This window comes from Pelophylax lessonae, assembly GCF_965119305.1.
Source record: "Pelophylax lessonae genome assembly, chromosome: 5".
Taxonomy (NCBI): Eukaryota; Metazoa; Chordata; class Amphibia; order Anura; family Ranidae; genus Pelophylax; species Pelophylax lessonae.
In genome coordinates this window covers 275,857,460-275,873,123 of record NC_138772.1, presented here as the reverse complement: position 1 = coordinate 275,873,123, position 15,664 = coordinate 275,857,460, and the positions used below count along the sequence as shown (strand labels likewise).

The window sequence follows — 15,664 nt, the reverse complement described above, 5'->3', positions numbered from 1 at the left end:
CGCCATTGTTTGCTAGATCGCACGAGGCCGCCATTTTGGCGTAGCCTCGTGTCTCCAGCATGGGGGCGGCCATGTTTGAGGTGATCCAAACACCTCGTGGAGCTAGGGGAGGCGCCGGAAGGCGTGCAGAGGGGCGGAGCCGCCTCCTTTCTTCCTGGGCAGCCAGCCAAAAGACTTCCTGTTTGTGAACACAGCGCTGTAACCTGTTGCAGTGAACTCTGAGCATCAAGTGGTGAGCCTGGGGGTCTATCTCTCTCTCTCTCTCTCTCTCGATCGATAGGGATCCCTAGCAGGTAACACTGAGGGGCTTTTGTGGCGCTGGGGGTCTGAAAAAAAAAAAAAAAGTTTTTTATTTAAATTTGAATTGTATTTTCCGGGAAATTAGTGGAATAATCATGGACCCTGCCACACAAATACCCCCACCTGTTTCCCTCGAGGGGGCCACGGGACCCGCCGGTGCACAGAGTATGGATGCATTTACAGCAGTTTTGGAGTCTTTGGTGGCTCGGGTGGAGGCAGCCTGTCAGGGACGGGGGTCAAGAAAGCGACCCCCGCCTACCCCTATATTATTTGACACCTCTGACTCAGATTCAGAGATGGTCACTGCAGCTGCAGGTCCCTCTGCAAGGGCTGTTATCTCAGGTAAAGCTCCCTCAGACAGTGAGGAGGACGTTCTTTCTCCCGCTATAATTCAGGAAGAAGCATTGGTGGACGCACTAGTTGTGGCGGTGCGGGAAACCTTAAGACTTGAGGTTTCACCGGCAGAGGCAACTGAAACAGAGATTCCCTTTGGTACTAACAAGCCCATTAAAACGGTGAAGGTTTTTCCTGTACCCAAGTGTTTTGGTAATAAAATTAAAGGAGAATGGGAGCATTCTAAGCGTACCTTTTACTATTTCCAAGCGTATTGCTAGACGCTATCCGTTTGAGGAATCCATCATTAAGAAATGGACGGTACCACCAGTGGTGGATCCACCTATTTCCAGGCTGAATAAAGCCACGGTTATCCCAGTGGAGGACACTTCGTCCTTTAAGGATCCGGTGGATCGAAAGATGGAAGCGGAGTCCCGCACTATCTTCTCCCTGATAGGGTCAGCATTTAGACCAGTAATTGTTATTGGTCTAGTTTCCCAGACACTAACGGAATGGGCGAGATTGGTACGCCAAGACCTAAGGGGAAAAGATATCCCCCAGGGAACATCTGATTTGATGGAACAGATTATACAAGGGCTACAGTTTGTCTGTGACGCAGCCTTGGATGCTACCCCCCTATTAGGGCATGCATCTATGTCAGCGGTAATCCTCAGACGTGTGCTGTGGTTAAAATGCTGGTCAGCTGACCTAGGTTCCAAAAAGACCTTGACGAATCTCCCCTTTCAGGGGAATCGCCTATTTGGGTTTCACCCTAGATGAAATTATTAAGGACGCCACTGGGGGCAAGAGCACTTTCTTGCCACTGGCTGCTAAAGCTAAGGGACCTCGCAACAAGCGAGGACCTTTCTTTACCGCCCATAAAGGGTTCGTACGCCCGGCTGGAACAAGCGGGAAAGGCAAGACTCCTCCAGGAGGGTTCAAGAAAGGCTGGTCGGACAAACAGAGGACCGACTCAGCCAAACCCGAAGCAAAGGATTACACAGCCTGAAGGTGCGCCCCCACCCGGGTTGAGGGTGGGGGGACGTTTTCACCGGTATTCAGGACATTAGATCGAGCATCGACTACTACTACCGGTGCGATTCTTCCCTTCCAACATTTAAGTACTACAGGGAGCGGTAGTCACCGTTCCCTGAATAGATCTTTTCCTTTACCTTTTCCTAAGATTAGTCTCTATTCCCCACAGGAATCGGATCTGGTTGACCAGACAGACCAAGAAGCCTCTAGCCGGGTGACTTCGGTCCCTGAGGTTCAACCAGAAAAGATCACCGTTCCTGATAGGAATCAGGTATCTGATAAATGTGTGGGAACAGAAAACGACCAGACTTTCTCGGATGGTCGGGGCCAGATAGCTCTAGGGACGCCTGGTTCAGATCCAGTCAGCGCCAGTGGTCCTAGAAATTCTAGGCTGGCCTCGTCAAGCCGGCCTGGCCGACTTGGACATGCTAGTCGCAGACGTCCCGTGGGAACTTCGTCTCAGGGAGTGTCTGTGGTCTCAAGGACCAATCTACCATCGTGCTTTACAGTCGCTGGTTTTAATGGCCTGGCCATTGAGACCCAAGTACTGAAGGACAGAGGGTTGTCAGCTTCAGTCATTCCTACCCTTATTAAAGCAAGGAAAGCGACTTCCAGCAAGGTCTATTATCACACATGGAAGACTTATATTGCGTGGTGCGAATCTTTAGGATTTCCTCCACGTACCTATTCGGTGACTCGAATATTGGCCTTTCTGCAAAAAGGGGTTGAGCAGAAACTAGCCTTGAGCACTATCAAGGGTCAAGTTTCAGCATTAGCAATCTTCTTTCAGAAACCTTTAGCTACCAAGTCCTTGGTGCGGAATTTCATCCAGGGGGTGCGGCACCTGGCTCCACCAGTCCGCGCGCCCTTACCGCCCTGGGATCTTAATTTAGTTTTGTCAGTTCTACAGAAACCTCCCTTTGAAAACATCAGGGAGATTCCCTTGCTTACTTTATCCCAGAAGGTGGCCTTCTTGGTGGCTATCACTTCTGCTCGCAGGGTGTCAGAACTGGCTGCATTATCATGCCAGTCCCCATACCTAGTGATTCATAGGGATAAGGTAGTACTTCATCCTAAGCCATCCTTTCTTCCTAAGGTGGTTTCAGATTTTCATCTGAATGAAGATATTGTACTACCTTCCTTGTGTCCTCAGCCCAATCATCATCGGGAACATGCGTTGCATTCCTTGGATGTGGTTCGGGCAATCAGGGTATACCTGAAAGCTACGGAATCATTCCGTAAGACGGATTCACTTTTTGTGATCACGGATGGCCCCAGAAAGGGGTTGCCTGCATCTGCCGCGACTATTGCCAAATGGATTAGACAGACGGTGGTACAGGCTTATTCTATTAAGGGTCAGAGTCCTCCGTTCCCTGTTAGGGCGCACTCCACTCGAGCGCTCAGTACTTCCTGGGCCTTTCGCCATCAGGCGTCAGTGGTCCAGGTATGTAAGGCGGCCACCTGGTCGTCGGTACATACCTTTACAAAATTTTATAAAATTGATGTGATGGCATCGGCGGATGCCTCTTTTGGCCGCAAAGTGCTGCAGGCCGCAATTTGAGGAGACCGGTGGTCTACCTCGAGGGTTTTTTTCTGTTGAAAAATTTTTTTTGTTGAGTCTCATCATTAAGGATGAGCATTGTAAACTTCTAGTTGGCACCGGTTGGGCCTTCTAGATTTGGATTTGATTTCCATTTTTCCACCCCTCATTTGTGATACTGCTCTGGGACTTCCCGAAGGTGCTGTATCACCGAGGACTACGTCTGTCAATGAGCGATAGAGAAAAATGGATTTTTGTAAAATCTTACCGTAAAATCCTTTTCTCTTAGCTCATTGACAGACGTAGTACCCGCCCCTCTGTTTTTGAGTTGGGTTGGGTTAAATTCTCTAAACACTGCTTTTTGTGACATAACTGATTTGCTGTGGCAGAGAGAGAGAGGATATACCCTTGGGGACTGCCCCTAGGGTGTGGCCAGAGCATTTTATTTCCTGTCTAGTCCTACTCCTGTGGAGGCAACATAACCCGAAGGTGCTGTATCACCGAGGACTACGTCTGTCAATGAGCTAAGAGAAAAGGATTTTACGGTAAGATTTTACAAAAATCCATTTTTTAGAGGAGAATCAACCTTCTCTTGTGTAATATGACATATATTAGTAGGATTTAATGTAATGCCTTTTAAACTGTTGTATAAAACAGATCTGTATGTCCTGAAAAAACCCTTATAACATGTCTTCTGATTTTAATGACCATGTTTTCTGCAACTCTTTCATGTCCTAAAGTTTTACAATGATTATCTTTTTAAGTGCCACTGATGTTCTCATTACACAAATTCCCATGTCATATATGCCTGTGTTCTTTGCAAAAACAATGTGAGTGGGTGGTTGCCTTTTTAATTTTATTTTTCAAAGCTAAAAGTACCAATTTTATTTTGATTATCACAGCAATCTGCAAAAAAAATAAAAAATATATATATATATTCAACAGCCACAGTTTTTAGGCTAATTGTGAAAGGTCAGAACGAGTAGGCGATTTAAGTACCATGAGCATTGGAAAAAATGTTGGCTATTTGGCCTTGTAAATGAGTACCCTTCTGCAGCTTGCTTCCCACTGACTGGCTTTTGTTTTGCACTGATTACAGGTTGCAATGTGATGAAGAGTGCTTGGCTTTGGAAAGAAACAGGTAAGCACGTACGCATTTGCATTTCTTTGAAGTGATTAGTGTATTTTTTGTCGATTTTGTAAGAAAAGCTGTACTTACGCTGACGCATTTAATTGACAGCCTGTCTGATTACAGCCTTTCTAAAGAGTGTGTATTTATAGAACTTGACTGTTTTACTAGTTAATGGCTCTGCTATAGTAAATGAAAACACAAACTGATAATCTTTTGATGTAAAGGTAATGAAATGAAAATTCACTTCTGATTGGGACCCCCCTTTCAGTCCAGTTCAGGACTGTTCCCTTGTGTACAATAGCTGGTCCCTAATTCATTTACAAAATTTGACTGGTAAAAGTCCAGTCATTAAAAATGCTGACTTATATGACATGTAAATGCCTTATTTAGAAAAGCCATGGTATACTTCACATCCCATGGCTGGTTAGTTCGTTTTGACTCAGTTATTGCAACCCTGTTAGAAGCTGCCATTGCCAGATTTCTGCGGTACATGTTACTTAAGGTTTTAACCCTGCTTGCTGTCGAATGCTGCTTGTCAGTTCATCTTTGTGAACACATGCTTTGCATAAGAAGCTTCTCTTAAAGATTTCTGAAACCTAAGCTTTTAAATCTACACATCAACACTGAAAACAGGTATAAATCACATCATTTAAACACAACTGTCAATATATGATGTCTTTAGATTGGCTTAAATTGGCGCGTTTCACATCTGTTCGCTTAAGAATCCATGCTAAGACGTGATGTACAATATATTGGAAGGGGGCAGGCTTGAAGGCCAGTGATGCCGTTATGGCGATCTGGACTTTTTTTTTTTTTTTTCAACAATCCTTTTACCAGACTTTTATTGTAGTAGAGTGTGTAACGGTTTGAAAGGTAGTTGTAGGCACATGCGCAGATAAAACACTGACCTGACTTTCTGTCACTTTATAGTTGACAGAAGTTCACTTAGTGCCAGCATACTTCTGGAACTTAAAGCCTCAATCACATGTGCGTACTGAAATATACGATGTGCAAAAAATGGGTGCGCTAGATGTGAACAATGTGTGTTGAACCAAAAGGGAAAAGACAATGAACAAATTACCTAATAGATAAATATACACAGATATTATAAATGGTGCACAATGTGAACAAAAACGTGCTATAGAAATATGAGCAGTCCAAAATGAAAAAAAGGCTGAAATCTTCTTGATGGTGAATGAAGGTGAAGAAGAGGACGTGCAAACACCAAATCCCTCTTGGCACCCACGTGTAAAGAAAAGAGAGGTAATACCCTTACCAACTCAACATATTAAAACACTTGAAAAAAAAATGATGGCACCCTTAGAAGCAGCTGCAACAACGACCGGTGTGCATGAGGACTTAAAGAAGTGTACTTTTAAAAATACTGAAGTGTACAATTGTACAAATATCGTTTATGAAACTGGCATATAATTGCTTATTACTACTACTACTACTATATTACTATTGATCTGTGAGCAGCATAAAACAATTCTAAAGGTGTTTACTGAAAGATATTTTTTTATTTACTTTGTAACTTTTCAGACGTCTGGCAGAAGCGCTGAATATAACAGAAAATTCAGATCCCTTTAATACTCGTTCTGGGACAAAGTACAGTGACAGCTTGAAAGATGACGCCAGGTCTGTAAATATCTGCCCAGTGTTTTCCTCCTCGTAGGCATTGACATTGCATCCACAAATATGAACTAAACTTTAAGGCCCTGTTTACACCTGAGCGTTTTTCAGCTTGTAAAACGCTCATCTCTGAAGTCGCAAAACCCATTCATGTCAATGACCCCTGTTCACATATGAGCGTTTTGTCGCCTGAAGCTCAAAGTACACAAGCTTCTTTTTTGCAGATTATAATGATTTTTTTCTATGTCAATGCCTGCCTCAAAACACCTGCAAAAACGCCTGAAAAATGCCCAAAAAAATGCCTGAAAATGTAAGGTTTTTGTAATATCTTATAGCAGATGTGTTCAGCTCTTTTGTATGATCTGTTATTAAATTTGTTTCACCACACGCCTAGAATAATGCAATGTTTAGCCCACCCTGCTTTATGATCATTTGGAGTTTATGACTTGGTGTGTTGTGTCTGCATCCAGCTCCACAATGGTTCGCTTTGCTAGCAACCACAGACAGGTCATATTCCAAGTCTACCACATCAATAAATGGTGAAAAGGTTTTAAATACTCTTCTTTATGAAGTAATGCTGTATCTAGAGGTGCACAATTTTGGTACTGAAATCAAAAAAGCAGGATACACTTAACCGAAAATATTTTTTTTTTTTTTAAATATTAATATTTTATATAGAATTGTATTCTATTAACTATTCCATTAATTAATATAATGAATTTAAATAAATAAAAATATACTGTCAGCCATTATCGGCACCTTAAGCTCAAGAAAAATGCACCCCCTTAAATTCTATAGATGTCTTCACACTGGTTTGTTGAGATTCCGTTGTGGTGTTAAAGAAATCTTGCTTGCTTGCTGCATTTTTTGGTCCATTAAACAAACTGCACCAAAAATGCACCTCAGCCACTGAAATGCATTGAAAACGCACCCGTGTTATATTTTTGATGTCCTTTTTAAGTCGTGACCTATGAAAAACACATCATAAAGCACAGTAAAATCATGGCAAAATCGCATGAGTTTTGGAGCCAATATTGGCAGCACTTTCTCTCTTGACAAAATGCCAAAAACCCCGTTTTTGCTTGACGTGTTTTGGCCGCCAAAATTTCAGTGCCTCTCTAGCTGTAACCACTTCATGGTTGGGGTTTGGGTGATTAAGATAAAAAAAATCACCTGAGTTTACAACTCCTTTAGGCCTCTTGCACACAATAGTACTTGAGCATCTACCATTTCCAGACGTTTTTTTTTTTTGTATGTATTTGCGCGTACTCATGCATATTTGCGAGGCTTAAAGCGGAGTTCCACCCTGGATTTGTTTTTTTTTTTTTTAATACCCCCGGGACAGTCAGGGCTAGTGCATTCCACAATGGCTAGCCTCTGATCTGTCCCGGGTTGCACTTACCTGCAAGACTAAATACTTACCTTGAAAACGTCTTGTCCAGCGCTGCCATCTCAGATGTGGGCAGCTTGAAGCCAGCGCGTCCTCTTCGGCGTCTTCTTCCGCCTTCTGTGGTCCCACGATGCTCTGCGCCGGCCCCGACGTCACTTCCGGGTCGCGCGCGTCACCCCTCCACAGCTTCTGGGCATGCCCAGAAGCTGTTTAGAAGGGGATGACGCGCGCGACCCGGAACTGACGTCGGGGCCGGTGCAGGCGCAATGATTCCTGGGAGCTATGACGTCCAGCTCCCAGGAATCATTGCAGAGCCAGGAAGTGACGACGGGCCGAGGAAGGAGGAAGAAGGAAGTAAGGTAAGTATATTTTCTTCGCTACGAGGTAAGTAAAAAAAAAAAAAAAATATGCGATTATCCATTTCTTTTTCAGGTGACCCGGAGCGAGAAGATGGAGGTAAGTATAAAAATAGGGTGGAACTCCACTTTAACTTACTGACCAAAAATACAGATTTCTCTATTTTGTTCTTACTAAAGAATGCACAGCGCTTGTTTACGCATTACAATTAACGGGCTGTATTTTAGCTCAGAAAAAAAAAAAGCTGTACTGAGCTTTTTCAACCTGCGAGATGCTCAAACAGGAGTATCATGCGCAAGAGGCCTTAATCAAAGCCAGCAGCTGCTGCTGTTGTAATAAAAAATAAATGTCTGACTCAGGGTTTTTTTTTTTTTAACACTGTTCAGATAGTGTTAAAGTAATATTGTTACCTTTTGTAAATATGTTTCATTCATCTGTATATCAAATGGATGAGCTTAATTCTGCAGATGGTGTCAAAAGCAACCTCAAGTTAAACTTTTTTTTTTTATTGTACATTTTTGGGGTCATATTTAAAAAAAAAAAAAAAAAAAAAAAAAAAAGCACATAATTAAAAAAAACATGCTGGTTTAAATAAATGACAATGCATAGCACCCTGAAGTATGAGGTTCCCATTGAATTTAGCCTATGATTACAAAAGCAATTACGTTTCTTTGCCACTAAGGAATTTATCTACTTGTCAGTAGCCATCTCGTTAGTAACATATTAATCTTAAACTGGCCAAACACTGTAAGATTTCTCTCATTCATCTCAATGGGCTGAACTAAAGCAATCTCCCCTGCTGGCTATTGTATTCTGACAGCTGGTACCAGTAGTTGCATCTGACTGGATGCAGAAGCTGTTTGACCAACAATTTTCTGCCCAGCTCCTTTGATTTTCAGATTGAAGGATGTCAGACGGAAGGGTACCCAATAGGGGCACCCATTGCTTCAATTTCAGCAGGTTTGTAAGAAGCCAGTTTTAATGCACTTCAAATGAGGTGATTGCTAATAGACGGTAAATCTACCAAAACCATAAGGGTAATATCTGTGTAACCCTAGCTTTAATGTTACCACGCCTGCCAGGTCTTGGCAAATCATGATATGGTTGCCCATGTGTGCTGGCTTGGGAAGAATCCATTATAATTAAACATTTATTTGCTTTTTGTTTTGAGATGGTCTATTTCATCCTAGCATTATTCTAATATTTGTGGCCTGTGCATAAGTCATAATTGATTTATATATACACAAATCTGCAGCTTTTTGTTGCCCGTTTTCTAACTTTTTGATGCTCTAATCTACAGAAAAGATCTGAAGTTTGTTTCTGACATCGAGAGGGAAATAAAAGCACTTGTGGATGCTGTTAACAAGGTTTGTTTGATTGCCCTTGCATAGTGTTCACTGTATCGTTCTGAAATGGGTTGGTTTTCAAACTGAACTCACGTATGCCCTTTGGCTATTATTTCTATTGTTTTTCAGGGAAAACAAACCAAAAAAAGTCATTGTTTCCCCCCAATGAACAGAGACCATCGTAAAATTATCCATGACTTAGCAGAGGTTTATGGAGTCGAGAGTGTGAGCTATGACAGCGAACCCAAGCGTAATGTTGTCATCACTGCTGTAAAGTAAGTTTAAATATATTAATAAATGTAATCCCGTTTATAACTGTAGTGATTTTGGACAGATTGCTTTAACTTTTTTCTTTGATATTGCATGCTATGGCGATAATAAGCAGAGGTTGATTTTTATGAACAACCAATGTTTTTCAACACTTTGTTGTCGAATGACAGTGATCACCAGCTGGAAGTTGCTATGGTCAGCTCTGTTACCATTACTGTGACCATAATTGTTAAGGGCCCACAGATGCAATATGAATGTTTCTAATACTACATAATGGTAGAAGAATGCATACTCCCATTAGGTAAATGTGCATGCTTGTGTCTGTGGAGAGATTGGAATGCAATGAGCATACATAGCCAGCAGTTGCCTGTAGTACAAACAAATTTGGAAAAGTTCAAGTACAGCTCATCAACTCTCTCTCTCAAAAAAATGTAGGCATAAAATATCTTCATTCCCAAAAGGAGGAACTACAGACATACAAACATTGCCTGCCATGGATCGGACAAATGCTTGTGGCCAGCAGAAGTAACAGCCTGGTCTTAGCAGATTTATAGTACAAATGCAAGCAAGGCACTTTTATACTAGTAGTTTAATTTTACATGAACTCTAAAGACATGAACCGAGGGAACTAAACTGCCAAAAAAAAGAAAAAAAAAATGGGGTGTTAGATGAGTGTTTTGATTCCACAGTTGGCAACATAAGATATGTTGGATGTCTAAGTTGTAAGGAACACGAATACTGCTGGTAACAGAAGAAATTAGGGAACAAAGGTATCATTAATTAAGAGAACATGGTAACAAAATGGGATACTTAAATTACCGTATATACTCGGGTATAAGCCGACCCGAATATAAGCCGAGGCACCTAATTTTACCACAAAAACTGGGAAACGTATTGACTGGAGTATAAGCCTAGGGTGGGAAATGCAGCCGCTACTGGACCCAACTGGATTACCAAGAGACCAAAAACAGGGGCTGTCGGCATGGTGCAGGGGCTGTGGGCATGGTACAGGAGAATCTCCTGTACCATGCCCACAGCACTGAATCTCCTGAGGAGATGCAGGGGCTGAGGAGTAGTCTGACTTACCTTTCGGTGAGGGGCCTTACATCCTAAAAATGGCGCTGCCTGGCGCCAACACGTCACCGCTCATGCGCCGTCTGCCCGGGAATAGCCAAATGTGTACGGGCTTTCCTGAGCGGTGGCTGCGCATGTACACTGCACCCGAGAACAGGTAAGTGGAACCCTCACTCAAGTGTAAGCCGAGGGGGGGCTTTTTCAGCATAAAAAATGTGCTGGAAAAAGTCAGCTTATACTCGAGTGAGGGTTCCATTTAGCTGTTCTCCGGTGCAGTGCGCATGTGTAGCTCCATCTTTTAGACCATGTTACATTTTACTCCCATATTTAATGTGTAACATGGTTGCAAGCAGACTACCCCCAATCCACCCCCATCTCTGACAGCAGCGGGATTTCTTCTTCCCCCAGCAGCTGTCAGTTTGCCTGAACAACCTGGTCATTCATTCAGAGTTTTGAATGAATTTCCCTACAAGTAACGACTTCCACAATGGCAGACAGTCATTTAGTTCTCAATGGAACACGTTTGCCATTTTGTGTCGGGTTGGTATATACAATATGTAAGATTATACAGGTGAATTGGAAAGGTGGCCCCAATTTGGCCAGACCTTTCTTGAAAAATTAGTTTATGTAGAGTAGAAATATAACTAAAGTATTTTTTTGGAAGGGAAGAATTTAGAGCTTCTTACAGTGTGCATTAGAAGCTGCAGCAGGTTATATAAAGCCCACCTTGTTTCCAGGCTGGAGGACATCCAGCATTATCTAGCCATTTCATGTTGATTGTGAGGGCAAGAAGGAACTAGGGAAAGCAAAATATAAGCAGAATAAACCTAAGCTTGTTGTTAAAAGTAAAAAGAAAATCTGCTAATGGCTATAAGCTGCAGATAATTAGAACTGTCTGCACATACCTACAGTAGCTTTCCCTTCCCCTGTGCCACCTACATTCCAGTTCTTTTTGATGGGTCACAGTTTTGGTGGTGCTTCCTGCCTCTTTGAAGCTTGCCTGCCTCGTTTTGCATCCCATGCATTACCATTGGCCAGAAAATGTGATAAGTGTGTGCGATGAGAGCAATGAAAGCTGCTAAAGGCAGGTGCAGCCACCTTTTAGGTGAAACAATGTGTTGTCTTGTGTTTTTTTTTTTTTTATTGACTGTGTATTTCCAACAATCCTTCCTCCTTTTTTTTTTTTTTTTCTAGAGGGAAATCAGCATGCCCAAACATCTCCCTTATGACTGTACTAGAAAGAGAGCTCCAAGCCAAACCTCCTCCACCTATTGCTCACTACAGACATCTGCCTGACAGGTAAGAAATCTACCGAGGGAACCTGTACTGGTTTGGGGTCTGTTTTTAGTTTTTTCTTTTTTGTAAGCAGGTGACAGTTAAATAAATGTAACCTTGCAGCTTTCTAGGATGCTCTACTACTTAAAGAATTAGTTCACCTTCAGGAACATGCTACAGGTTCCACCAGTTTTTAGGGTGGAACAGGTAACATGCTCCCACTCCTGCAGCTCTCAGCCCCAATCCCCCCCCCCCCTTGTGACAGCTGGTCAGGGACCTTCAGTGTCATTCATTCACAGAGTTCTACAACTACCATCAGCCTTTGTGGGCGACGGCTTGTAATTCTCAGTGAACTACCAGAGCACTGGTGAGCGCTCTAGGTAGTTTAATTCTTCCTGTCATTGTGTAACTGCCTGCCCATAAAAGGTAAAAGCAGACAACTTACACTGACAATCTGATGGAACCCTGCATTGCATTCATGATTTGCTGATCGTAGGTGCAATGCTCTGCAGGCTCATAATAATAATAAAAAAAAAATTATAAATGCACATTGTTTTACCTGCAAAAAGATATGTATTGATTACTTTTTTTTTAACTTCTCATTTAACCGTGAATCAACATCCCTATCCTGCCTATTAATTTTGCTATAAGTATGCAGGTGTTGCAGGAAGCTTTAAAGCCCACTTGAAGTCACAGAAATTCAGTCAGTCAGACTTTGTACTAATAGCCTCCTTTTTATAGTTTAATTTTTACTTTATAGCAGGTGGACACTGTGTCTATACATGACTGTGCAGTCCAATAGGTAGCAGAGTTTGATTATACGGTCTAGTGCGCTTTAACTGACTTGGTCAGGTTCACCCCTTTATCACTGCAGTTCAAGTATGAATTAGGAGTGTGACAATGGGTATGCCAGCATTTCCACTAAACGAAAATGTATCTTAAAGTGATTCTAACCACGCACTGTTTAATTTACATCATCTCTTCATTTTATATATATATATATATATAGGTGATGGCACTGTATTTTAATAAAATATTGAAGTACATTTTTTCATAATTGATAAACTGTCATGTGACCCAGCTCTTACCTAGCCTGTCTGCAGGGAAACTTCTGTAATAGGAGCATCTAGTCCTCTGCTGGCGGTCACATGTTCATAAAAAAAAAAACTGCCTTAGAAGTACAGAGCAATAATACAAAATTAAAATTAAGTAATATGTTTTTTAAATCGTCATAAAATATGTATTTAAATCTGGATCTTTATTATTTTTGTACAAAAAAAACATGGTGTGGGCTACTCAGTGTGGAGAGAGGAAGAAATGAATAGCTTTGAAGGGAACTGAAACTGGAGCATGCTTGGTAGATCTCTACACAATCTTAGTTTGCAGCAAGGGCACAGACAAGGGAGGGACAGTGAACAGTAGTCCCCATAGGATTTGTTTTCTGTAGATTGCAAAAAAAACCTGGTTGATCCTGAGTATAACACAGCATGTACTGGCAGTTTTTAATGATGTGGGGTTAATGACACTTTAAGGTACAGGGCCAAAAAGGAATTAAAGTGTAACACTTGATGATGTATCTGTGGACGTCGGAAACTGAAAAGACTGTGGAAATAACCCTCAACCAAACTCCACTTTTTACCAAACACTCCTGGAACTCCTAAATGACAGTACTTTATAATGAATATTTGCTAGCACAAAAAGAAAAAAAGTCTGTATGGTGCCCAAGAATCCAACATAATAATCATTGTATACTGCACATTTTAGTTCTTACAGTACCTAAAAAAGGAAAGCTGTAGTTGAAAGTGGGGTATAGTTAGTTACTTGTAACTATTAATAGGTGCACATATTTCCATGTATCTTCCATTGCACTTAATCTCCTGTCCCAGTTTACGATTCCCCCCCATTTATCTAGGTATTGCAGGCTTGTCTTCCTGTTGTCATGCTGCATGTACTTTGCACTATGTATTTTCCTACCTTGTGATAATGTATAGCCAGTGTGTATTTTACAAAAGGAATAAAAATGCAAAGTGTGGGGGTTTAGGAAATTTCTGTTGTCTGAATTGTGTGTCTGATTTATTTCAGAAATGGAGGAAGCGGTGGCACACACAAAGCACCAAGAGAAGAACCCGTAATAGACTATTTTGATGTGCAAGATTAGTCATTCCCATGCTGTGCATCATAATATGGAAAGGGGTTTGTGAACCTGCGCTTGTGGCTGTGGAAGCTGTGAGGTCTTCACGTTGAGCTTTTGGGAGCCACTGTTTTGTTATACATGCGTAAGACACTGCTAGGAAATTGGCACAAAGCAGCACAACTTGCAGTCTGAAATAAACTTACACTGAACCATTCCAGGTTATCCTTTCCATAATTTAATTAGCAATTTCAACAATGCAATATGTACATACTTTGTGCCTGAAATTTAGACCGATGTTTAGGCTGATGGTGGGCTCTAAACAGAGACTAGATTGCATTTGTTCAAAACAATATGAAGAAATAATTTAATTCTTTCGTGTCATGCTTGATGTGTTGAACCAATTTCAACTACCTACAGTCCCTTTTAATTGCTGCAAAATCCACCATTTTACCTCATGAGACAATGTACATGCTTCTGTATGTAGAACTGAAACATTACTGTATCTAAGCCCCCAGGAGAGATAAAGTACCTTTGTAGGACAGTATTTTCAAACCTTCATCCTTGATAATGATCCATGTTAACACACCTATGCATCTGTATGGAAGTGTAAACCACATGATATGGTACTTGGAATCGGAGTGGGAAAACCTGGTGTTGGATTTTAGTCTCACAGTAAAAGTTGTTGCTAATTATTTAGGTAACATAAATGCTTTAATTCTATGCAGCAGTGATTTTATGCTGCATAAGTATCATTCATTTCCTATGTCGTTATTTAATAAAGAGTTCTTGTGTTTAAGTGAACCTGTGGTTTTCCCATGCAGGGAAAAGCAACAGGCTCACTGAAATGAAGCCTTCCCTAGCAGAATATATTTACCCTTTTTTTCACTTCCAAGTAGCTCCTTTTAGCCACCAGGAATGCCTGGATAAGCTATGAGTTGCTGGAATCATAGCTTGCACAGGGTTGTGGGCTCTCCCATGTGATTAGCCCAGCACTGCCATGTGGAGTGAGTCATAGGCTCCAATATCACAAAGTACTGGGTATTTTCTCTCTCCTGGAGCTGAACAGAGCGGTGGATAGTGAAAGAAGTGTAAGTATATGATGCCTGGGAGGGCTATGTTAAAGCCAATCTGTTGCTTTGCTTTAGATGATAATTCTTAAATGTGGTAACCCCATAGTAACTAGTCAGACTCATGGAAGGTGTGGCTACATGTTTTTTAGCAGCCTGTCAACCACTAAATTCATAATTTGCCACTGAAAACTGTGATAGTACAGCATTCCAAAAGTTAACAATTGGCTAAAACGTGAACTTGGTTGGGGACAGGTCAAATATACGATCAAGCCGAATGGCTGGAGGGATATCCGAGCCGTACCCCACCAAAAGCATGGGACCTTATAGGTATTGACTGATGATAATTTGTGATAGAAATTCTTGAACAAAGGACCGTTGTATAAAAAAATTAGTTTTTATTGAAAGTACAAATAACATTATTTAAAAACATTAAAAAACAGTCATAGGTATTTACAGACAAGGTAAATGAATCGTGAATAACAGTGTGGGTCACATAGGTGCTACATGTTTCTTCCCCTGGACATCATCACTCTGCCGTGGGCGGTAGCCCGGTCCAGTGCTCACCTGTTTGGGAGATCCCAGCTATGTGCCAGAACTTTTTCTGACCGTTGCTGCATCATTGCCATGCTATGCTTTGCACTATGGACCGCTGACATTTTTCAACAGATGTCATCTTACACTCAAAATGAAATAAATCCGTAAAGGGGTTACACTTCTCTGGTCCCTGAAGAAGCCACTTTATGAGGACTTATACCTCTGCGAAACATGTAGGAGCT

General features: G+C 41.6%; 1 protein-coding gene across 1 annotated transcript in view; it reads left to right on the top strand.

The window, feature by feature from the left end:
• The window catches only part of NFX1 (nuclear transcription factor, X-box binding 1), a 176,914-nt gene extending 162,882 nt beyond the window's left edge, over positions 1-14,032 (top strand). Inside the window, exons 19-24 of the mRNA XM_082259382.1 lie at positions 4,308-4,349; positions 5,883-5,978; positions 9,020-9,086; positions 9,195-9,340; positions 11,604-11,708; positions 13,767-14,032. Of these exons, the coding sequence (XP_082115508.1) occupies positions 4,308-4,349; positions 5,883-5,978; positions 9,020-9,086; positions 9,195-9,340; positions 11,604-11,708; positions 13,767-13,842 (532 nt within the window). The 3' untranslated portion in view covers positions 13,843-14,032. The remainder of the gene's footprint in view (positions 1-4,307; positions 4,350-5,882; positions 5,979-9,019; positions 9,087-9,194; positions 9,341-11,603; positions 11,709-13,766) is intronic.
• Positions 14,033-15,664: the final 1,632 nt, after the last annotated feature.